The sequence below is a fragment of the Aulostomus chinensis genome, chromosome 8 (assembly GCF_037954235.1).
Source record: "Aulostomus chinensis isolate RoL2024-O1b breed Wild chromosome 8, RoL_Achi_v1.0, whole genome shotgun sequence".
Lineage (NCBI taxonomy): Eukaryota > Metazoa > Chordata > Actinopteri > Syngnathiformes > Aulostomidae > Aulostomus > Aulostomus chinensis.
This window is the reverse complement of record NC_141327.1, coordinates 25,020,064-25,043,321: the sequence shown is the minus strand read 5'-3', so window position 1 is coordinate 25,043,321 and position 23,258 is coordinate 25,020,064. Positions and strand designations below refer to the sequence as shown.

The 23,258-nt window shown below is 42.5% G+C and overlaps 2 protein-coding genes across 2 annotated transcripts; one reads left to right on the top strand and one right to left on the bottom strand.

The window, feature by feature from the left end:
- The first annotated feature begins 3,446 nt into the window (after window positions 1–3,446).
- Window positions 3,447–4,541, top strand: npy2r (neuropeptide Y receptor Y2). Its single transcript, XM_086210331.1, has one exon. The coding sequence runs from the start codon at window positions 3,447–3,449 to the stop codon at window positions 4,539–4,541; it is 1,095 nt and encodes a 364-aa protein (XP_086066457.1).
- A 4,548-nt stretch (window positions 4,542–9,089) lies between these two features.
- On the bottom strand, window positions 9,090–22,103 carry LOC147257746 (PDZ and LIM domain protein 3-like). The gene is made up of 7 exons (XM_086210248.1): window positions 21,944–22,103; window positions 16,048–16,199; window positions 15,231–15,315; window positions 14,962–15,149; window positions 12,907–13,034; window positions 11,829–11,940; window positions 9,090–10,355 (listed from the first exon to the last, which is right to left on the bottom strand). The coding sequence occupies exons 1-7, from the start codon at window positions 22,034–22,036 to the stop codon at window positions 10,166–10,168; spliced, it is 948 nt and encodes a 315-aa protein (XP_086066374.1). The 5' UTR covers window positions 22,037–22,103; the 3' UTR covers window positions 9,090–10,165.
- Between the last annotated feature and the right edge of the window lie 1,155 nt (window positions 22,104–23,258).

Genomic DNA, 23,258 nt, shown 5'->3' with positions numbered 1-23,258 from the left:
ATGAAAGGAAGTCAGGCAATTAAAGCATAAGGAGCCTGATGAGGTTTGACGTGGAATTAACTTGATGAGAAGTGTGTTTTTGATAAAGCCGAGCATTTGCATTTTTCTGATTATTCTAATTATTACACTGATTCTAGTGTGACAGGTTTTTACTGTTTTCGTTTTAGTGTTTCGAGTGAAAAAAAAAACCCCTTTCGATTTGATTTATAAAGTACATCTGTTATCAGTTCAAACTGTGAAATTGAATGTAAAATAAGATGATGCAGAGATGTTCATTTTTGCAGGAAACGATTTATGGAGAGGGCCTACAGTGAATTGCGTTGCCGTGATTTATCGCTTTTTAAAACAAAAACAATAAGCATTAAAGTTATTGCACTGTGGCGAAGACACGTCTGAATGAAGAAACTGCCTGGAATGTAAAGTTCAGTCGTATACGTTTGCAAAACTCAGCAAAAAAAGTTACAAATGTAGATTGCGATTAAAGGGCTGAAAGCGCTCTGATTTAATGCAACGGTACGTTCATGAATCTTGTGCTGACAGTCACATTAAAACAAGGACATCAATACAGTCCTCTCCGCCTCCTAAAATCTCTCGTAACGCGCCCATCCATTCAGGGTTTCCTGCTTTTTCTCATTACTTCACCATCTGTGTAGCTGCACTATGGGTGAATGGGCTTTTGCCATCAGGGTGACAGTAACTCAATTTCCAGCGGCCACATGGTGTCTTGGTTTATACCAGGAGAAATCAGATTATGAGCCCGTTGTCCAACCAGAAGCTTGTTTGGTACGTGACGGCTACATTCTACCGCATTTGAACGTCTCATTGCCACCGGAAAAAAAAAGAAGAAAAAAGATCATGAATTACGAAACAGAGTGAAGTCAGAGGCTTCAGGTTTGCTGCTCCAACAACGTCCTGATCTGTGAGGAGGGACGACCTACTTTTAATGTGTTAACATCATCTATTAGCACCTGCTAGCTCCTGCTAGAACTTATGAGCATACGTTGTTCCTGCTGCAGCACAAACACATCTAGTGATCCCAGTAAACATAATAGATATGATATAATTTCAGGTGTTAGCTGTTATGTATATAGAAAACACGTTATTCTTCAAGGTGGAAGGTGATGGGGTAGAGAGAAAAAGATAGAGAGTGGCAAAGACAGGAAATTTAAAAAAAATTGATTTATTTTTTGCTGTTACTCTGTACATATTGTTTCTATGTTCACTTGTGCATTCTGTTAGTTTTTTTATACCTATTTTCATGAGTCCACTTTCTTTTGATATGTCATAATCTTATATGGTAGATATTTTCGTGCGCTTCTTTACTTTTATACTGCACTGTACTTATTAGGTTTTGATGCTGTATTTATACCTATCTTAACGTATCTTATCTTGTCTTATCTTATCTTATCTTAACATATCTTATCTTATCTCATCTGAACATATATTATCTTACCTTATCTCATCTGAACATATATTATCTTACCTTATCTCATCTGAACATATATTATCTTACCTTATCTCATCTGAACATATATTATCTTACCTTATCTCATCTGAACATATATTATCTTATCTTATCTGAACATATATTATCTTATCTTATCTCATCTGAAATATCTTAACTCAACATATCCTATCCTACCTTATTGTATCTTAATTTATCTAATCTCATTTTATCTTATCTAATAAAATCTTAAGATATTTTATCTTAGCATATCTCATCTTAACATATTGTAACTTAACATATCTAATCATAGCTTATCTTATCTCAACATATCTGATCTTAGCTTAACATATCTTAATTTAACATATCCTATCTTGTCTTATTGTACCTTATTTTATCGTATTTTATCTTATCTCATCTTAACATATTTTATCTTATCGTAAGATATCTGAACTTAAGATACCTCATCTTATCTCATCTTATCTTATCTTATCTTATCTTATCTTAACATATTTTATCTTATCGTAAGATATCTTAACTTAAGATATCTCATCTCGTCTTATTTTATCTTATCTTATCTTATCTTATCACTCGTGGCAGGGACACAGTGGACGCAAACAGGCTGAATCTGAAGGGATCCGTTGCCGGCACGCAGAGGCTTCATCTGTCGATGTGGGGATTTTGGTGAATATGTTTCCTCCTCCCGTCTGATCCGTCCTGCAGGGCAGGTAACCACGCGCTCTTAATGCCAACCTCACGAGGCTGCAGAGCACACCTAGGGTTGCGCGCTCTGATATTGCGCGCATGCTTTAAAAAAAAAAGAAGAAGAGGGAGAAGAAGAAGGAGAAGGGAAAAAAAGGTTCTAGTTTTTCATGAAGTGTGTTTGATTTGTGTATGTTCTTATGTTTTTATGTGGATAACCGGGAAGGAGGACTCACTACTGGAGAGATTAACAATGAGAGGAGTTCAAAAATCTCATCCTGCAGATTGAGGTGAGTGGAAATATTCTCAGATTAATATCAACCTGACCAGTTTTGATTCTTGTATTTACGCACAGTTTTCGAGTAAACAAAAGCTAAAACTGCTGCATGTGAGCCTTGTATACTGATTAGTGTCTCTTACATTCACGTTTCTTAATTCCGTTGTAAAAGTCATCGCAAACTGCCACGAGTTTCCGGGGGAAAACTGATTAAAAACAGAGAGGAGATTACCTGTGATTCCCCGCGTGGATTCGTTTCTCTACGGCAACTCGCGTTTCACTCAATCAAGACAGATGTTGTTGAGCATTGAAATATAACGGTGGAGGAAATTATTAATTTTTTTCCCCATTCGGGCTTTTATTTTTTTAAAGAGAAATTTAACCATGAAAAATAATTTTACACCCAGCTGAATTGGTTGGTAAGAGTAACCCTGCATAAATAAACAACCAACACTCTCCAGTTTTGACCTGAATTGAAATCATCAGGTGACTCCATGTACTTTGGAGCTGTATTGTGACAGTAAAGTTTATTTGATTTAGGGCAGATGGATGTGAATACGCGGGGATCGGGAGAACGTGTCCGTATCTGACGCAACCAGATGAGTGGACCATCACAGTAATAGAGTAGAGAGGAATGGAAGCATGCATGATGGTTTCCACCTCCCAAAGCTCAAATATGAATTATATGATAAAAGCAGGACTGGACAATCTTTGTGGCTGCGTGTGCCCAGCTCATCTTTTTATGCAGAGATGATAGATAGGAATTCCTTGAAAATTCCCTTCTACTGAAATAATCAAGTACTTCAGTGGTGTCCCTGCTGCCTGACAGCAGGATAAATGTGTCTCTCAAACACGAAAAATCATCTTCCACTGGCAATCGGCAGTTTTCTACAAATACTGACGTAATTGTACCAGATTGTTGCTTATTAACTCTCAGTAAATTGAAGCGGCCTTGTCTCAGCATGCATGTGCATTACTCAGGGGTCCATTTCTTCGCAGATTGACTTATGGGGCTGGTTAGTCATGGCAGCTGCAGATCAACTAAACGTGACTCAAGTGGAAGTTGAGACTAAATCCTCCAACTGCTGCTCAGCTAAACTCTCGCCCAGTGATGAGAACTTCTTAAAGCTGGAGGACAGCACAAAGCTGGTCGGGGTGCAAGTTATTCTCATCCTTGCATACAGCACCATTATCTTTTTCGGAGTCATCGGGAACTGTTTGGTGATATACGTCGTCTACAAGTTTAAAAATCTTCGGACTGTGACCAACTACTTCATCGTGAACTTGGCTGTTGCAGACTTGCTGGTGAACACGCTGTGTTTACCTTTCACCCTGGTCTACACACTCTACGGCGAGTGGACGTTCGGTCAGGTGTTGTGCTTCATGTTGCCCTGTGCTCAAGGTATGGCTGTGCACGTGTCCACCATCACCTTGAACATCATCGCCCTGGACCGCCATCGGAGCATCGTCTACCACATGGAGACCAAGATGTCCAAAGTCATGTGCGCTGTGGTTATTGTCCTTACGTGGGCCGTCAGTGCTTTGTTAGCTAGCCCGCTGGCTATTTTCAGGGAGTACGGGACCTTTGATCTTTCACCAGACAAGTCGATCCAGGTGTGCGCGGAGAACTGGCTCGGGAGCAGCATGAATGGAAGCATCTACAGCATATCAATGCTTCTGCTCCAGTACGGCGTCCCTCTGGTCATCAACTCCGTGGTCTACATCCGCATCTGGAATAAACTGAAGACTTGCATGTACTCAGGCAGTCGCTTTGACCGCAATCAGCGCAGGAAGAAGACCACCAAGATGCTCCTGACCATGGTGGTGGTCTTTGCTGTCAGCTGGTTGCCCTTCCACGCTTTCCAGTTGGCCGTCGACATCGACAGCAGCGTTTTGGACATGAAGGACTTCAAGCTGCTGTTCACGGTGTTCCATATCATAGCCATGTGCTCGACCTTTGTCAATCCCATCCTGTACGGGTGGATGAACAACAACTACAGGACGGCCTTTCTGTCTGTGTGTCAGTGTAACCAGCCCTTCAGCGTGAGACGCTCAAACGGCAGACGGTCACAAAAAGACGACAGAGTCCATGCAGACTTCAGATCTACCAACGTCTAAGGCGCTCTTTGTAGGCAGGTAACCCATAACAAATCAAATGAATGTGAAGTTTGGTGGTGTTTAGTCGGGATGTTGACCTCTCGAGAGAAGAAACCGGAAGGAAGTGACACACGAGTTGGAAGAAATACGTTTTGGAGGAAGAGTTCTGATTCTGAAAGGGTTGCAGCTGCACAGGCATTCACCCGCAGCCATCAGGAACAACAGTCAGCCCTTCTGGGTTGAGTCTCGTGAAGATCGCCGTTCCCCCGGGTTGATTTGCATGTGCGTTTATGATGACGTTAGCTTTGGAGATGAATTGTATCCGGCGATTATCTCTCTCTTTCTTTTTACTTTTTTTTTTTTAACAAATGATGGTGACATTTAACAACAACAAAAAAAAGATCATCAGCAGACAGGCAGCAGTGTTTGTGACGGTTGTAACTGCCATGTATTTGCTGTGAGGGCATTTCAACCACAACAAGTTACCCAGTTTAGTCGAAGCAGCAGCAGAAAAGAACAATTTAAACACCAAACCCACGATTCCCGTTTGACATCTCAGGCCAGCTGTTTTATTCCTTACATTAATGCGTAATATTGCATATTTAATCATACGTAAATATCAACACGAACACATGAGATTCCTTATCACGACTTGACCTATGGGAACATTTGAGCTGATTTATCTCCTTCGTGTGTTGCAAGCTCATCACTGGAAGTGCAGACCTCCGTCTGCCCTCTCGTTCCACCATCGGCTGCACACAGGCGCCGCACCCCGACTATTTAATTTAGTCGGTGACATCTGTAAAATCAAGACTAATATATTTAACCTTTCTGCTTTCTTAAAGAGCATCTCAACTCATGTTAAATTCAGCAAACACTTATTTTTAGAACTTTTGTACCCATAGTCCGTGTTATTCAACTGTCTTTTTAATTTTGGAGTGTGCGTGTGTGTGTGTGTGTGTGTGTGTGTGGGGGGGGGTATTAGATCAGCTAGTCATCAGTTTTAAAACAACACTAGAGGGAGGAAAATGTCATTTCTGACATAAAAAGCTCTGCGTAGTCTGTTTTTATCAACATGAGCGGTGCTGATTGGTCTGTAGCTCATCATAAACCCCCAGCCAAGCAACGGTGCACGGGAATGATTACTGTGCAACTTTCTGGCAAGTGAGGAATCTAATTTTGATGAATGAATCCTTTTGGTGCATCGTTCTCAACGAGAGCCTTTTCAGTCCGTGAATTAGAACATAACTGCTGTTAAATTCATTTTACATTTATGCAGTAATTATATTTTTATACTGCGCATCATTATGGAGCGACCTTCCACCCATGACCATGATGGGCCTCTCCTCGTGTTGAACAACATGGCGTGGATGTGCAAGCTTATCAGAGTTAAATGTGTTGGGAGGTTCTGGGTTTCCCTTTGATGAGCCAGAGTTACGTTTTCAAAGCAGCATCACATCACATATTAAGTGCAGGAGCAGAACAATTCATTCTGAGTGAAATGAATCGTGAAGAAACTTTTATGAACTATTTTATGAGAGTAAGAATATTATTGATTTCTTTTTTTTTTTCCATCAGGGTCCATGTAAATATAAGAAAGGAGTGTGTATAAAAAAGGGAGCGAGTGCTTTGAATTGAATTATACCTCCATTTGCTTTTTATTGATTCTAAAAAAATGCCAAGCCTGTCAATGCTAATTGTGTCATTAATCACCATAATTTGTGTTTCAATGCGTTTTAAGTTCGGTGTTGTGTCCTTGTAGATGAAAACAGAATGAAGCGACTCAACTCACAATTTGCAAATCGAAAAAAACGTTCACAGAAATGAACGGAGAAGTCATCACGTCTGGGATTTATTCAGGGAAAAAAAGAAGGAGTTTTTGAACTGTCGATCTGAAAACTTCTGGGACGTGAGGAACTGCGATGAACGTTTTCAACCAACGTACCGACTAAATGGTGATTATTTGAAATATGTCCAAATCTACGGATTCAGGGTTGTGTGCGTCACCTGCTGTCCCCCTCAGGAACGTGGACCAGCCTGCACCTGTTGTCTTGCACCAAAACCTGGACTCTTCTTCTTCTGTAGATTTTTTTCGGCTCCTGCTGAAGGGAATAACTGTACATGCGTATAAATGAAAGGTCATGATGCAGATGTTTACGGATCCAGGAGCTGGCATCGTTGGCTCAGTGTCATGATAGAAAGATTGCTACTGGACATTTGATGCCATGTTGTTGTGCATATACCTGACTGGATATGAAGAAGATGAATGAAACAGTCAGAAATCAAGCTTTTAACTGCATGTAAACTATACTAAAGTATCACTCAAGATAACGATAATGATAATAATAATAATAATTGTGAATTCATGAACAAGGTCATTTAACGAGAGAGTCTCGTGCCACCAATTAATCTTCACGCCTGTCTTTTTTTAAATCTGCTCTCATGGAGGAATTACATTATGGTTACATGAGAAATAAGCTTTTGTATTAGAAAGACAAGAGGACCCCCCCCCCCCTTAACAAACAGCATCATAATTACCACTATTAGCTTTTACAGTAATTAGACCCATGCTCAGGTGCTGAAGAGCCCCTCTTGTTGATTTGGTTGCGGCTGATTTACTTTGTCCGTGCATGAGGAAACAAGGGACTGGGATATTAGCTCGAACCCCCCGGGTTCAGGAAGGTCCTCATGCTGTACTTGGCTTTAATCAATAATTGCTTCTTTAACCGTCGGACATTATTGAGCAGCGCTGCTTTCATAAAGTGCACCCACAGGAGGAGCGCACATCCTAATCAAGTAAAATGAACAGAAGCTTTGAGGCAAATTAAATTTAAACTGCTTTTATTTTCCGTAATTGGACCCTTGTTTTTGGCTTTCCTGAGAGAAAGAACTTCCATCAGCCATTATATAACTTAGTTTCTACTGTTTTATATATACATATATATTCATTAATATTTGGGTTGTTAGAGGAGTGGGTATTGATTCTGTCCATTCATTCTGCTTGTGTGGTGAAATATTCAAGTGGAGCTGCTGGTGTGACAGCACATTTATCAGAGAGAAGAAGCAGAGCCGGTTTGAGGGAGGCTTTCTTCTTCCTGACTCACCTGAGCTGCCGTGCCCCTGCTCGTCGCATTAATAGCCATAAATCAGTGCGAGAAAAAGATGGCGTATTGATCAATATTCAGTTAAGGAGGGTTCATTTTCTAACACCGTTAAACATTTCCAGTCAGTTATATGAAGTCAGTTATGGTTTTGTATGTTTTTGTTCGTATGAGACTTTTTCTGAAATTGAGTAAATACGCCAAAAAAAAAAAAAGGGAATTATGATTTTAAACCGTAACATCGGATAATGTAAGGTTAAAAAGTAGATTTTTAGGGGAAATAATGAAATGATTATAAAAAAAATAAAGGGTTTTTGGTTATACGACATACAGGGAAACGTTTTCAACTGTTGTCCAATGGTTTTAGAAATAAATGTTAAACATGAATCAGGTTATGAATGACATATAAATAAACCTGCTCTGCAAAAACCTGCAGAATGTAAATGCTATCCAGGGTCCATAAGTGGAGATTTCTGTCTCAGAAAGGAGGGGGAAACCATTTGTGAGCAAATGAGCGTTAAAGTTGTGTTGTATTGTAAAATAATATACGTTTAAAAAAAAATAAAGTAAAACTAGATGTCACCAGGAAATTTCCTCAAATGATTATTTACATTGCTCGATTATTTGTTACCTCGGAACTTGTTTGAAAATGTATGTTTAATAGTCAAGTATGGCAGTGTCTCACCACAGTTATTTTCATCATTGTCTTAAAGCGCATTTGGGACATTTTCTGTCCTCAGATTAGAGGACTGGAAATTTCCCAAAGCTTTAAAAAAAAAAAAAATACAACAAAAACCTTTAAGGAAAATTACACTAATCTTTCTATGCATCAACTATTAATTTTTTTTTCATGTGTTAAAAAGCTTTTGATATTTTAAAAAATTGCATCTGTAAAGATAAAATATGGAGACAAATGAAGACGCATGAATTCAGGGAGGAAACTGAGCGGAATAATTAGACCTACATTTTTCTCCATGTTGGGAGCCGTTATTGACTGAAATCCTCTCCTGCAGTCAAGACAAGCAAGTCCCTATCTTCAACACGGTTTGATTTCTGTGTCTGCGTGTGACCGTCAAAGAGTTAAAGAATGCAGCTGCTGCTTCCCCCGCTGTCTCAGCAGGATCTGGCTGCAGTAGCAGCTCATTTTCTCTGTACGTATGTGGAAGGATGGACAAAACACTAATTAAACTTTACTGATCTGCGTACTTCGCGTATGGGGGACGGTCCCCGGAGAATTTGCTACTTATGACGCTGTATGAAGGCTGTATGGGATTAAATCAAAGCTCATCTGTCGAGATGAGATGCAGATGAAGTAAATGATGCCAACCCTGATTGATGCTTGTTGTCGTACCGCCACAAGTGTAGTCTCCGCCACACACACACACACACACACACACACACATACACACACACACACACACACACACACACACACCCTCTCTACAGGATTGAAAAAAAGATCTTGGTAGATTGGGTCTGTTCTCCAAAGACAATGTGATCAGGTGGAATTTAATTCAGTTACAATTGATCCTAAAAACCCTTTTTACAGCAGTATGTTGGCTAGACCATTAAGGTGTGTGTGTGTGTGTGTGTGTGTGTGTGTGTGTGTTTGTGTGTGAGACATCCTAGCAAGCAGCTATCGTCGTGCTTGAAGAGGTGGTCTCGGTACGCTGCAAAACAAAGTCCCTTATCTCAGTTGTGATGGCTCCTGTAAGCAGTTGCACTTCCCATTTTTGCAAAGGATCCAAGTCTCTCAGTTTGCGTAAGCGCACGTGCACTCGGCCCGCCGCTGATCATCAACTCAGTCTTTACAATCCAGCTCCTGCCCCAGATGTGTCTGACCAATAACCACAGCGAAGGTTCTCACTTTCATCTTCTTGGGGGTTTATTGGTGTTTGGCAAACCAGCTTATAGTTGCAACACCTGCTGTCATGTAGCCAGTAGTTACAGATGTTGGTTTGCTTGGACTCTGAATGAAAGCAAATTTTACCAGGAGGGAAACAAACTACAGGTGTGAAACAGCCCTTTACTTTCCATCGCTAGAAACCTTAACCAGTGAGGTGTTTTTGAATTATTGTAAAAACGTGACAGGTCGAGCCACCATCACGTGCTTTGAGATGTAAGGAAAATTTGTAGATGACAAAGATAATTTGGATTTTCTAGAACGGACGTTCCGTTCTCTTAGCAAGGGGAGTTTTTAATGGCGTATTTATGTCTCAAGTCGCCACATACAGATGCAATCATAGTGAAGCGGGGGTTTTATTGGAGAACACAACAGATTGAGAAGAACTGGTAAGATGAATGTCTCTTGTCCCTGTGGCCCGGCAGTTGTTAGTGGGAAGCTGTTCAATTATCACCTGCAAAATGTTCCCACACGGAGGTGATTTATCCGTCAAAGCATGATGGCGTTAGGAGAGAAAAGCGTAAGCTACTTGAAACACACAAACAATTGCAACACGTGGCTCTGATGAAGGACTTGGGAGTGTGTGGCAGTGTTAGTCTGTTGTATTCATGTGTGTGTATTCGTTTTCACAACGCGGGAATCTAGGCAGAAGGGAAAGTCGTGACGAGGTCGTGTCCCTCTGGTGGTCTCATTCTGGCACGAGCGTGAGTCTCACAGTACAGCTGCCCCTCCACGAAGAAATAGCCCTTCTGTTTCAGGTTGACGTCACAGTCGGAGCAAACAAAGCAACCGGGGTGACGATATTTGTCTCGTGCTTTCACGACAGTCCCGCTGCAGACGCACAGAGAGAGAGGGAGAGCAGAGAAACGTTAATGGAACTGATAAACCAACCTTACATATCACAATAAATAAGTACAGCCCGGTGAGTGGAACATTTTCAGAGGCAAGTTCAAGAACAATTTTTCCACACATCTGGCAAGTTTGTAGTCCCTTATTTTAACTTGTCTTATTTTCTCACTTTTAAGCAGCAATCACACAGCCGTGCAAAGACTTTATTACCGTTACATGCAGTGCAAACTAAAGGTCGTGAGAGAGAGAGGAGTTGCAAATAGGAATCAGGCTCTCTTTCCTGCACGGATGACTAAACTGAGGGCTTCAAAAGTCTGATGGTTTAAGAACAAATTTGTGCATAAGAACATTCAATGCATGTGGCCCAACGAGCTGGAACGGATATTTTGGGATTTGGAGAATTTTGGCGCCCCTCAAAGTGTCATTAGGTTTATGTGGGTAATAATCCGAAGGTTACCACATAATCAAGGTAATAGCCCGGCACGTGATTGATGTCATGCTCAACATGCCTCAAGGGTTCCCAAACTTTTGAAAATCCCGTCCCCTTTGACAGAGTCAACCTCCTGCCATGCTCCCTCTCTACCTGCCAGGACTCAGTTTCCAGCTGATGTACTCCTGTGACTCCTGTGTCCTCTCACAGTTTCTGCTGCACCCTTGGGTGTGGGGTGAACGTTATTCACATGTGAGCAAATAGGGAAACATACTGGGTGTCCTATTCCGTGCTAACCGCACACGGACAAACGCTCAGTGTACACGTAACCCCAGAGTCGTGTAATGAGAGTTTCAACACTCCCGCGGTGACATCAGCCACGGAGCGTCTAACCATCACACCGCCGTTTAGCTCCGTTCCTTATCAGTGATTCTGAGCCGCGCTCACTGATAAGAGGATGAAACGAATACATGTGTTTTCCATTTGAATGCATCAGCAAGCCTCTAATCAATCTAGTCAGCAGTGCCATGTCACACAGCCGGCTTTGGTTCATGCAATCCTACGACAGGAGGCAAGGACGGCACGATGCAAAGAACTTTTAGATTTAAATGATAAGAAACTGAAACTGGAGCGTTTCAACTCAGATGGAAGAAGGGACAGGATGGTGTGAAACAACGGGAGGATCTGACAACGGGCAAGACACGGTGATTCATTAAAAACGGCGGGAAAAGATAGGAGGTACAAAGCAAACAAAGACACAGGAGGGATTTCAAAATAAAACTGAACTAACCAGGAACTGCTTGGACTCAAGAATCAAAACCAAACCCCAAAGAAGGAAACAGAAGAAACAAAGAGAGAAAATCTACCACAACTAAAGAGAACAGAACCACACAAACTTAAGTGTCCCAAACGGAAATACACCGATGGGCGCCTACATCTCACTAACAGCAGTCTGGCGGCAGCCATAACCAGATCATTTAGTTTACATTAGCTGCCGTCAACATCAGATGATCTGTTTTACTCACACAATCCCGTTCCCACACTTGTCACACACAGGAAGTTTCTGCAGGTTTCCTGTCGGCGGAGTTGTCTTGGTCGTGGGAGCTCTTACAGTCCTGGTGACAATGGGACGAGTGCCTGCCCGCATGGGAGAGAAAACACCCTCAGCACAGCTCTGTATTCATGCGTGATTGGCAAACATACATAAAAACAAAACCCAGAACTTCTCCAATCCTGGATGACCGCAAAAACAATGATGCTTCAAGCTACAATCACACCTCCTCATCTGTTCAGCTGTGGTGATGTATTATGTTGCTTTAAAATTCACAGCAAAGACTGCATGAATACATTATGTTGTAATTTAATGCTATCAGTCAACACAATATCTGTTTCCCAGAGCAACATTTAATATAATCTCTGAATAATTTACCAGAATAATTGTCTATATTTAATAGGGGTTCCAATAAGTCAGGTGAGTCCTCATGATTATCATACTAAGCATAACTGAGTCTAAAACATAGACTGTGAAAAACAAAGATGCAGCTTCTGCATCTCATAAAACGTAGAGGTGAGTCAAGCTGCATTCTCTTTAACGGCCAGCAGGAGGCGACTCCAAAGGTTGCAGTAAAAAGTCTGATTAAAACGAGTCCGATCCATGAGGTTTATTGTCCCAGCGAACATTAATGAGTCTCAGTTGTTAGTGGAAAGTCTTCGTCAGAGTAACATGATGTTCATATTGTGAACGAGGGTCCGGTTTAGAGTACAACACTGGAGAGAACCCACGCTGGCACGGGGAGAACATGCAAACTCCACACAGAAAGAACGCGTGCCAGGGCCAGGGCTTGAACCCGCAACCTTCTTGCTGTGAGGCGGCAGTGCTGACCACTGCACCACCGTGCCTCCCCTTGTGTGAAATATCCCACAGGTTAATTCATTTACTGATTTAACTCATAGAACCTTAAGAACGTCCATGTTGGAGACCTGTAAAATAACCGTGTATGTTTCTACAGTAAGTTTTTGTGTCTGAATATCTCAGTCAGACTTTAACCTTTCACCTTTCAGACTTAATGATCTCAATGTTTCAAATACAGAAAAGCAGCTCACCGTCACTGTCGATGAAATCCTGCAGGGCTTTGAATGAGCCGGACTGCCGCGGTTCCTGGGGCTCCTCTTGATCTCTCTGAAGCATCCGGTATACGTCAGAGTCCTCGATACTGGTCAATGTTCTGGGGCTGAGAAGCACAACCAAACACACACACACACACACACACACACACACACACACACACACACACACACATTACACCATAGAAACAACCAGCTGGATATAACACAGCTACACGCTCTCTTTAAAGAAGGAGAAAAAAAAGGGGTGATGAGCTGCTAAAATTTGATGGATTTGGCTATGTATGTTATTTACAGCCAGCTGGTGCATATTGTTGCAGCAGCTGAGAACACATTTCTCTTAATTCAATATATCATTGTTCCTCCCAGGCTGATGACGTTGTGAAAGCATCGCAGCTCCCAGGTGAAGCAGCCTTGATCACCGTTGTATCAGCCGACCTGACCTGGGTTTTTCATGTGATTTATGTCTCATTCAGCAGTTGAGGTTTAGCGATGGAAAGATTCATTCCAGTGTGCTGCGGGAATTTATTCTCTGAGTGACACACCATATATCAGGTAGCCTAATGAAACCCACATGACTGCTTCGGAAGGCTGAAGGCTGATATTCTGTGGCACATCTGTGGCGGCTTTAAACTATTCAGCTGACGCCTTCAAGAGAACAGAGGCTGGTGCACTCAAGAGCAGATGGACCACAGCAACTGTGACAGCAGCTAAGCAGAAACCCGTCTGCAGCAACGAGGCCTGTCATTTGATGTGGCGACATATTGTACACGTGTATTATGTGTATGTCATAATCATACATCCCTTACTCTCCTCCGCCGACACGGGTGAGAAGTTCTGTGAGGGGAAAATAAATAGTAACAAGTTGTGTGAAGCTATCATGTGATCGCAACCATGTGGCGACCAGAGACCAATGAAATTCAGTGACTTGTAGTGATGACAGGCAAAATAGCAGCTGACCCTGAGAAGTGGGCGTGTACAAAGTTGTCTCCACTTCGAATGACATCACTGAGTCAAAAGAGGAAAAAGACACCAGAACCCAAACTGTCCCTGAGAGACTGGGACTGGGAGGGATCAGGGTGGGCTTGAGATAGATAATGTTTTCATCCAGGAACAGTTAATTAAACAGCTCATCAATTATTCAATCAGTTTAGTCTATCAATGTACAGCATCTTAAATTAGTTATTGAAATGACTTATGAACCAATCACGGCTCTGTTTCACAAGTGTAAGGCTAAATTTAGAATACACTTTTTTTTCTTTTTTTTTTTGCTCGCTTGCTTTTTTGTTTTTAAATTTAAAGTCATCGTAACATTTTGTCGTACTGGTTTGAATCTTTAAATCATGCCTCAAAAAAAAAAATAACCTGGAAAAAAATCAGGAAGGTGCTTTACAAAAAAAAAAAAATGAAGGTTTGCATCCACAAGTATGCAAGTCTGTAGATTCAGCACGTGATCATAATTCATTGAAGACATGAGAAACGGTGCCCTGCTCACTAACAGCTAGCTCACTTATCTCCGACCAATATGACAGTCAAGAAAGCGATTCTTCTTGGCTGCTCTGAAGCAGTTGTTGGTGCTCCCAGTGGCAAATACTCCTTCAGTGTGGTGAGGGGGAATTGATGATGTGTAACATTAGTCGGCCAGAAATGGCCAGATGCCAAAGTGAGCTAGTATTTTACCCTGAGGTGCTATTAATAAGACGTCAACGTGTACAGCGTCAAGGCCGGGTCAGGTCATACATCACATCCGTACAGGGTTGTATACACAAATAACAAATACTTCTGTTTGTGTTGCATGCTGGTATGACATCACTACTCTATACTGCCTCCAGTTTGTCTCGAATCTGGAAGATTCCCAGTGTTTTTCTCGGGCTTTTTTTTTTTTTAAAACCATGAATATTTAATTCATGGCACTCCGGTCAATATTGGTCAAGATGCTTTATGAGACCGGGCTGAGCAGTAAACACATCAGGAGCCAACCCCCAGGAGACTGTCTGCCATGTTGAAGCTGGACATCACACAAAGACCAGTCACCTTTCAGGCTTGGGGTGGACAAGGCCACGGACTTGACCCTCCATGGCGTCCTGGATGTTGCCTGACGAGTAGAGGCCTATAGGAGTGTTGTAGGCCGTACTGACCACCTGACGCTTGTCATCGATGTTCGCCGCTGCAATAAACGGCTGAGCTCTACGGTTGTGAGCGGTGCCGATGGGTTTGTACTCCTGAGAGCGTGACAATAAGGAGACAATTGAGAGGTCACAAATGAAACAAAATGTCTGCCACTGAGGAATTTTGATACAAACCTGCTGCTCCGCTTCCAGGTTGACTTTGAAGGGGTGAGCTTGACCGTCCTCCATGACGCGTGGCGACCACAGTCTGGATTCATTTCTAGGAGCAGAATACAGATCAAGATCCAGAGGTCACCACTACACGATCATTACTGTTACTGTGCAATTATTATGTTTCCAAGTCTGTGTGAGAATTTGTTACAATCGACAACCTACAAAACATGCAAATCGTGCCACAGACTCCCTCACACTCGAAATTTATTTCGGAATCAGCTGCTAATGGAACCAGCAACGCAAATCGAACAGCAGGATAAAGTTCAAGTGCAGATGAAGTGAAGCGCTTCACCATGAAAAACAACAAAAGTTTGAAATTGTAGGGAAAAATTTTGCAATCATTTTGTGAATTATGAATTAATGGATAATTTTGTTTTGTCCAGGCTCAGAACGGAGATCGGACACCTGCACCGAGGTGCCGTGACATCATCAGATACGGTTCAATTCTAACTGTTCACAACCTGTCGCCATACAACTAGCGACGAGGTATCTCAAGTACACGTTGGCATTGTTTTAATGAGTAACGTGCTAAAACAGTTGACTTTACACAATTAAAATCTTTTCTTTTTTTTAACATGCGTTGTTAAAGTAACGCTAAAAATAACGTCGCAACAATGGCCTGCGAGCTCAGCAGCTGTCCCACACACAAATGGAGGGACGTAAGCCTCACAAACACGGTAATCATTGCAGGTTTAAGGTATTGCATTTTATTCGCCGTGCATGTGTTTCCACCACCTGCTCGTGTGCCGTGTGTATGCTTGCACTTTCGGCTGACAACCTTTCAACAGTCAGAGAGAGCTGACTGGTGGATTCCTTTATCTTGTTCTGGGCTTCACAGTGCAGCATGTCTGTGGCCGGCACGCCCTCGATGGCCAGGATGACATCCCCTGCACACAAGTTGGCAATGGCAGCCTTACTACCGGGAGTGATCTGGATGGGAGGAGAAGAAACAGGACAATTAGATAAACGGTTAAAGTAAGGAGTGCGATTGATCAGAAAATACTTCCACTGTTCACCTATAATCCCCAAATTTGAACTCTGTTTCTACGTTAAAAGAAATATCACAGTTCTTGTCTTGACTTGATGTGTTTCCATGTTGGTTTCTTGTCACTTGCTGGTTTATTTTTGTAGTTCCAACCCTTGCGTGTGTGTGTGTGCGCATGTGTTTTTTTATGTGCTCATGTAGTTTCCCAGTAACGGGTGTTCACATGGCAACATGGCTGAACCCTGAAATTCAGTTCTATTTCTGCAGTGGGAACACAGACAAGCATCAACCAACCTCATCATGAAGAGGAAATGAAATGAAGCTCACGAGGTCGATACAGGTCAACTGCTACCTGTCTGTTCCAGTGATAACTGTTACATAACCGTGCTAGCAAGAAGGCTAACATTTTTGCAGTAAACTGGGAAGTCTGGATTGATGTCACAATGACCTGCAGAAATGATTAGGATCCAAGTGAATCATGGAGAGATTTTAGGTGTAGCTGTTCTTTAACCACTGACGCTCAAGTCTATGTGGTATGTGATATTTGGTGCTTTGGTGTTTGGTGCTTACATGTGTTGTGGGAACATGTCCGCAGATATAAGACGATGTTAGTGTGTGCAGGACTGATATAAGACGATGCTAGTGTGTGCAGGACTGATACAAGACGATGCTAGTGTGTGCAGGACTGATACAAGACGATGCTAGTGTGTGCAGGACTGATACAAGACGATGCTAGTGTGTGCAGGACTGATATAAGACGATGCTAGTGTGTGCAGGACTGATACAAGACGATGCTAGTGTGTGCAGGACTGATATAAGACGATGCTTGTGTGTGCAGGACTGATATAAGACGATGCCTGTGTGTGCAGGACTGATTCACTGCGACACATTTAGGAAGTCCGACCTCGGGGTGGGAACTTCCAACTGGGAACTCGTAAATTCTGACTTCCAAGTTCAACATAAACCATCCCCTCCTGTTTTCCTCCAGTTTGTTCCCAGTGAATATCCTTGGGTTCCTGACCTTGAACTGGGCTTTGGGATTTCTTTGCTTTTGTCTTTGCCCTTTTGGTTTTGTGTCCTTGTCTCTGGATTTTCCATGTTCTGACCTGAGGCTCCTATCCGGCCGTCCCACCGCCCGCTCGCTGCTCTTGTGTTGCTCCGCTTTGGCCATCTTCTGTGGGATCCCTGCACATTAAGACTCTAGTCTCAGACCACATTTCTTTTTGTTTGAGTTGTTTCTCATTAAAAGAAAGCCTAATAGCAATAAAAGCACTCTTTCTCTTTGTGTCTTTACGTGCGTCTGTCTTCCTGAAATCTCTGTACTGTAAAGATGCTGCTGCTCTAAGCCTGTAAGGTTTGGGTCTGCTCTTCATCGCTGGCACTTCATCTCATAATTTAATACTCAACTGAAGTGCCTGTAGATGATTTTGTTGTTGTTGCTGTGTCACCTGGTCTGAATACTTTTTTAAAAGCAGCTATCACAGACAGACAAACTGAAGTAGTCATTCAAACTCATACCAGGATGGAATTTGGGTCGGGATCATCCTGACTTTCTCCTGAAAATCATTTTTGTTTCTGCTAAAGCTCAGTCGGAGGGTTCCAGAAGGTATCACCCTGGTTGGTATGCGTAGATGTAAACTGCTCGTCTCTTGTCATGGAGATAAAGTAAACATGAGCGGCTTTGCTCTTCGTGACAGCATCCAGTTGGAATATGTTGGCCAGGAACTGATCCAGAGTAATAAGACGTCTCAGAAAGGAGTCGGGGTCACAAAGAGCTCCTCAGCAGGCAGCTTCAAACCCAACCCAACATTCCCTGTTACACTACACAGGGAGTGACCTACAGGCTCATTGGTCATGCCCTTATTGCATTACTGGACATAGGAAACTTAGCTACACTGGGATGTCATATTGAAACTTGAATGAAGTCATCTGCCTATAAATAACCAGATGAAAGTGCTGACGGAATGCCTCATGCTCCCAAAAAGGGAGCAGTAATTTACAGGGAAGCATTTGCTGGATATCTGCAGTGGGGCTGTGTTCCTCGCCGCTCTGATGTCTGATACCTGCATGGCTTTTACTGGATTCTTTTCTACACAGCTCAGCTGTCATTTGTCTTCACTTCGCTTCCCTCCGTCTGCATCTTCTAACTTCCTCTTGTCCTCACCACTCTAAACTCTCCTGCTCTTCCCTGCCTTTGTTTTTCCTCCTAATTTCAGTCATTGCTTTATTTCACTTCTTCATCTGACGTGGAGACACAAAAATCCCCCAATCTGAAGAAAGAACAACTTCTATCACATGGTGTCTTCTCTCTGACTATGTTGGCTTCAAACATTTGACTCTTTCCTACTTGTTTTCTGTCCCTTAAAATAAAAAAAAAACACTCAAATGCCATTCTTTATCGCTGACATTAAGGATAAAAGTATCACTTCTTATACTGGACACTAGAAATATTTAATTTGGGAATTGATTGACATTCTTGAGAGCGAAGAACGGCGATGCAGGAAGGAAGGAGGAAGTAGGAAACTAAAGAAGGAGAGGGTCTCTCAAATAAGGGAGAGGTACCAAAAAAGTAGGCTCCTCCCCTCGGATCAAGCGGTGTTTTACTGTCTTTCAGCTCATTGTTTCAGCTCACCCTCGCCGCTCTCATCTACCAGGTTTCTGCCAGTTGTTTTCAACTGTGCGCTATGGCTCCAGCAGACAGACAAAGTTAGTAACTAGCTTGTGAAGCATGCGGCGGCTAAAGAGCCAGCTATTCCCCTCAGGAGTTGTCGGAGATATTGGACTCTGGTTTGTGGCGAGGCCAAGAACCAAACTGATCTCACAGAAATCCGTGTGACCTCTGAACGCTGCGATGCGTGTGATGTGTTCAAATTCATGTGCCAGCCCCTCCAAAAGCAAACCAAGCTAACTGACAAAGGACAAAATTGTTTCTGTACTGCCACGTATTTTAAACACATGTTGTGCCACCGCCTCTTAATGCAGCATTAAGAGCTTGGGAGTTTCAGGGCCACAAATAACTAAACAAACCTTTACTAGATGTTAATACACAATGGATAGCATTTATCGAACTACGATACTTTAATGGCTTCAGTGCTATCGAGTATCAAAAATGTCTGACAATAGCAAACTTCACCTGAGGAGAAAATCTCCAAATTAATGTTTAATGCTGTTTATCTACTTTGAGTGGAAAAGGCTCAACCAGAGAGGTTATACCAGATTTTGGAATTTTTTTTTTTTTTGGTATCAGAAAACATAGCATTCAGGATGCAGCACTGAACTCAAAGCACCAGTAGGGGTACTGTTTGAGTAATACCTGGTGCTAGCCGTACTGTTGCTAACTTCATATGTCTGTTATGTGTTTCCATGTTGTTCTGGACATAAAAGCAGTTTGTGCAAGAAGAGAAGTTTATTGATGCTGCTGATGCTGAAATTTTCATTCTGGACTCCTTGTTGGGATCAAGAACCTTTAGCAACAACAAAGTCCAGCTCCTCCGGAGACAAAAAAAAGATCTTCATAGTTGTAATAACATTCCCCATCACGAGTAAACTGACCTGGCTGTGTAAGCGTGCTGGAGTGCCTCTCTAAGGCTGCTCTCCACTGAAGAAAAAGATCATAATCACTTGTGTTTACTTTCCTCGACCAGCTGGGAACACCAGCGGGTCAGAAAGAGGAGGATGTTCCTGACCAAAAATGGGAGTGAAGGAAGACTCTGGGTTGCTTGAATGGAGCTTGACAGCGAACATCTCGGCGAGGTGTTCTGTCAGACAGACAGGAGCTTTCCCACACTCGCTGTCTGAGAGGAGCGTTTTCACTTGCTGACCTTTGGTCTACTGCTCAGATATTGTTGACCCTCCCTCTTTCATTCCTCTCCTTCCTCGTCCATCCCAGTCTTCTCTCATCGCGGTTCTCATGTGGACCACCAAGGGGTTTCAGTGACACAACAGGTGTGAGGTTCTTGGACTGAGCCTGTAGTTTAGACACCTAACTATGCTTTTAGTCAGTAGTTCCTGCAATCTCCTCCTAAATATAGACATACAACAGACACGGATCAGTGGACCTCTTCTCGTCTGATTCTGAGTGATAGGCTGGAAAAAAAAGGCCATGAGAAAATAAAATAAAGCTTTTTTTTTTTCCAAAATTGAAAACGCATTTAAATGCGTCGCAGCACCAGTAAATAATTGGAACGAGGGCCTTTATGCATTTCCAGGTTCTGTACATCTGTTATTTTTTTCCCTGTATGCATGTGTTTACTCATTCCTTTCATAGTTGGATGTATGATTGGCTCCCTGACAGTTTGATGACGTTGAGAGGAGCTAAACTGCTACATCAGCACATACAGTGAGAATAGTAAAATCATTTATTGTATTTAGTCATGCAAACCAATGTAAAGATAGAAATGTGTCTACGGCCAAAGTTTTGGAGACTGCTGCCTGTACAGTAACACAATTCACCTGAATATAACCAGAGTGTAGCGTGGTGAATTTATCATTTACTAACTGAATAGATATTATTGTTCCAGGATTTAAGCTGATACTGTGATATCAAATTAAATCTACCTTTATAAAAGACCTCATCACCCGACTGCGAACAGTTTTGATTCTGACATGAAAAATCGTTTCTTTTATTTATTGGGTATTGTTAACCCTCCATTTAGTCTTGCAGACAGGATGCAGAGCCTGATGGCCATCTTGCCTTTCATCCTCTGGTCACCCGGACTTAAATGTCACAAGAGGTGGACCAAAGATGAAACTGAGGGTTGAAAAACAATCCGACAGTGCGCAAGAACAATTAAGCGTGTAAGGACACATGATGAACACAGCAGCCTCCACTCGTTTTTCACGCACTGACACAAGCCGCAGTGTTTGACTCCATTTTAAAAAGCAGAATTAAATTCAGTAACATTCCAGTGAGTTTCCCTCTATGAATAAAAGAGGTAGAATGTAACTCTGATGGTGTGTAATCTCTCATCTCTCATCTGTGCCTGTTAATCTGTCGGAACAATCACCTGCATCACGACCTCGAGCGGAGGGTCACTATCCTCTGAACAGCTGCAGCATTATAATAGGCATGTGATAGCGGCGTGTGGAACTTGGAGCTCGACACATTAACTGGATTCACCATCTGACGGTTCAACATTGCAGTTTCAGCCTTTTTATATATATATATATTTTTTAGGCCCCATTCCACTTCGTTGAATCTGTCTGTAGACAGAATTGGTTCACACGCTGGAATACTTTTGTACCCTTACTGTGCTTCTAAATTCTTCCCTCTGAAATGCACTCAATGAGATATGCGGATGTATGTGTGTGTGTGTGTGTGTGTGTGTGTGTGTGTGTGTGTGTGCGTGCGCATATGTCAGAGTATAATGCAAGATTCTATTTGTATCTAAGCCTCTTGCATTTACTGAGGCACAGGTGCAAGACATGCGCCGCCACGCTGAGTCCAGACAGCCCAGAATCAGACGTCCTCCGCTGGAACTACGCTAATGCTGGGACTTTAGACTGGACCACCAGAGAACAACAGAACAGGAGATTTAGCCTTGAGTCTCTGGCCGTTCAGATAAGAGCCCAGCGGTAGAGGATGACGAGGAAACCAAGGAAGAGCCGGGAAACTGTGAGACAGTCTTGTTTTCATCAAGTTATCTGAAACTTATCAACTTTTATGTTTATATCACACAAACAAACTCACCCTGGAGACGGTCAAGGGCTGGTTGAAGTCCTTCCCTCCAGCCAGTCGAAAGCCCCAGGGGGCCGGGCCCTCCAGCACGACATTTTGTGGCATGACCCTTTAATGTCTCACTGCTGAGGGATGACAGCAGTACAACGGTCTAAAGTGCACGCAGTGGAGAACACAGTTAAAGAGCAGAGGAATATGAAAGTGATGGAGATTTTGAACAGTGAGGGGGGCTTCAGGGGGAGGAGAATGGATAGATCCCACCCAGTCAGTGAAGTCATTGTAGAGAGCTGGCCTCCAGTCTGCTCTAACAACACTTGCCTTTCTCTCTTGAACTCTTATTCTCTAGCTTTCTCTCTCTCTGACAACAGTTTTCCTTCTTCTTAAATTCTAAGAACTTCAGATTTATTGCTCGGTTGCAGTTTTAGCTCATAATTCGATGGCAACTCTCGTCAGACAGAAGATGTAATGTTGCCCCTCTCATCGCTGCTCATCCCCCCAAGACTCCTGTTGGCCTCCTCTGGCTCTGTTTGACGGGTCTCGCTGCTCCTGTCCTTATTTGGTCTGGAGGCGCAGCTCCGCTTGGAGGCCCTGGAGGTCCCACAGACGCATTCCAGCCACTATTGATCTGGATGGGACCCAGGGACACTCACTCACAAAATTGTTGACAATCCAGTTTCATTTACAGTTTTTCTCTCATCACCGGTCGTCTTCTTCTTTTTCTACTTTTTTTTTTAAATCATAAGCTGGAACTGTTCAGGGTCGTAAATCAAATACCTCCTCTTTATCTACTGGGATTCTTGTAAACTGTGTATTTTTAGCCAATAACCAGTCTTTTATTATGCTTATAATGCCAACAGATCACGGTGCCGATGAATGGTGGTTAAGGCATGAAAGTCTACCAGTATTCAAGTTCAAAAAGGGAATAAAGGTAAATGAAAAATGACGCCAGAACATCTTTCATAGAACCTTGATCATAATTTTCCATGTGAACATTTTCACCCGGACCACGTTCCTGGTTTCGCTGCTCCGCGTCACAGGAATTGAAGATGAAGCAAACTTAAACGCTCCAGACGTTTTGTGTAATAAGTGCACACACGGTATGTTATAATACAGTATTCGCACGAACCCTTTGTGCTTATGAAACTGTCAGAGTTTCTAAAAGTTGTTGTCCAAGTTGACCTGCATTAACCTTTTGATGCTGCTTCACTGCATCGAACCAATCAGACCCACCCTGCACACGTGAAGTGGCTTCATGTGCTTTTGAGAGTAAAAACGGAATGAAACATTTTTGACGTGGAGGCTTATTGGTTTTCTAGGTTTCTGTGTT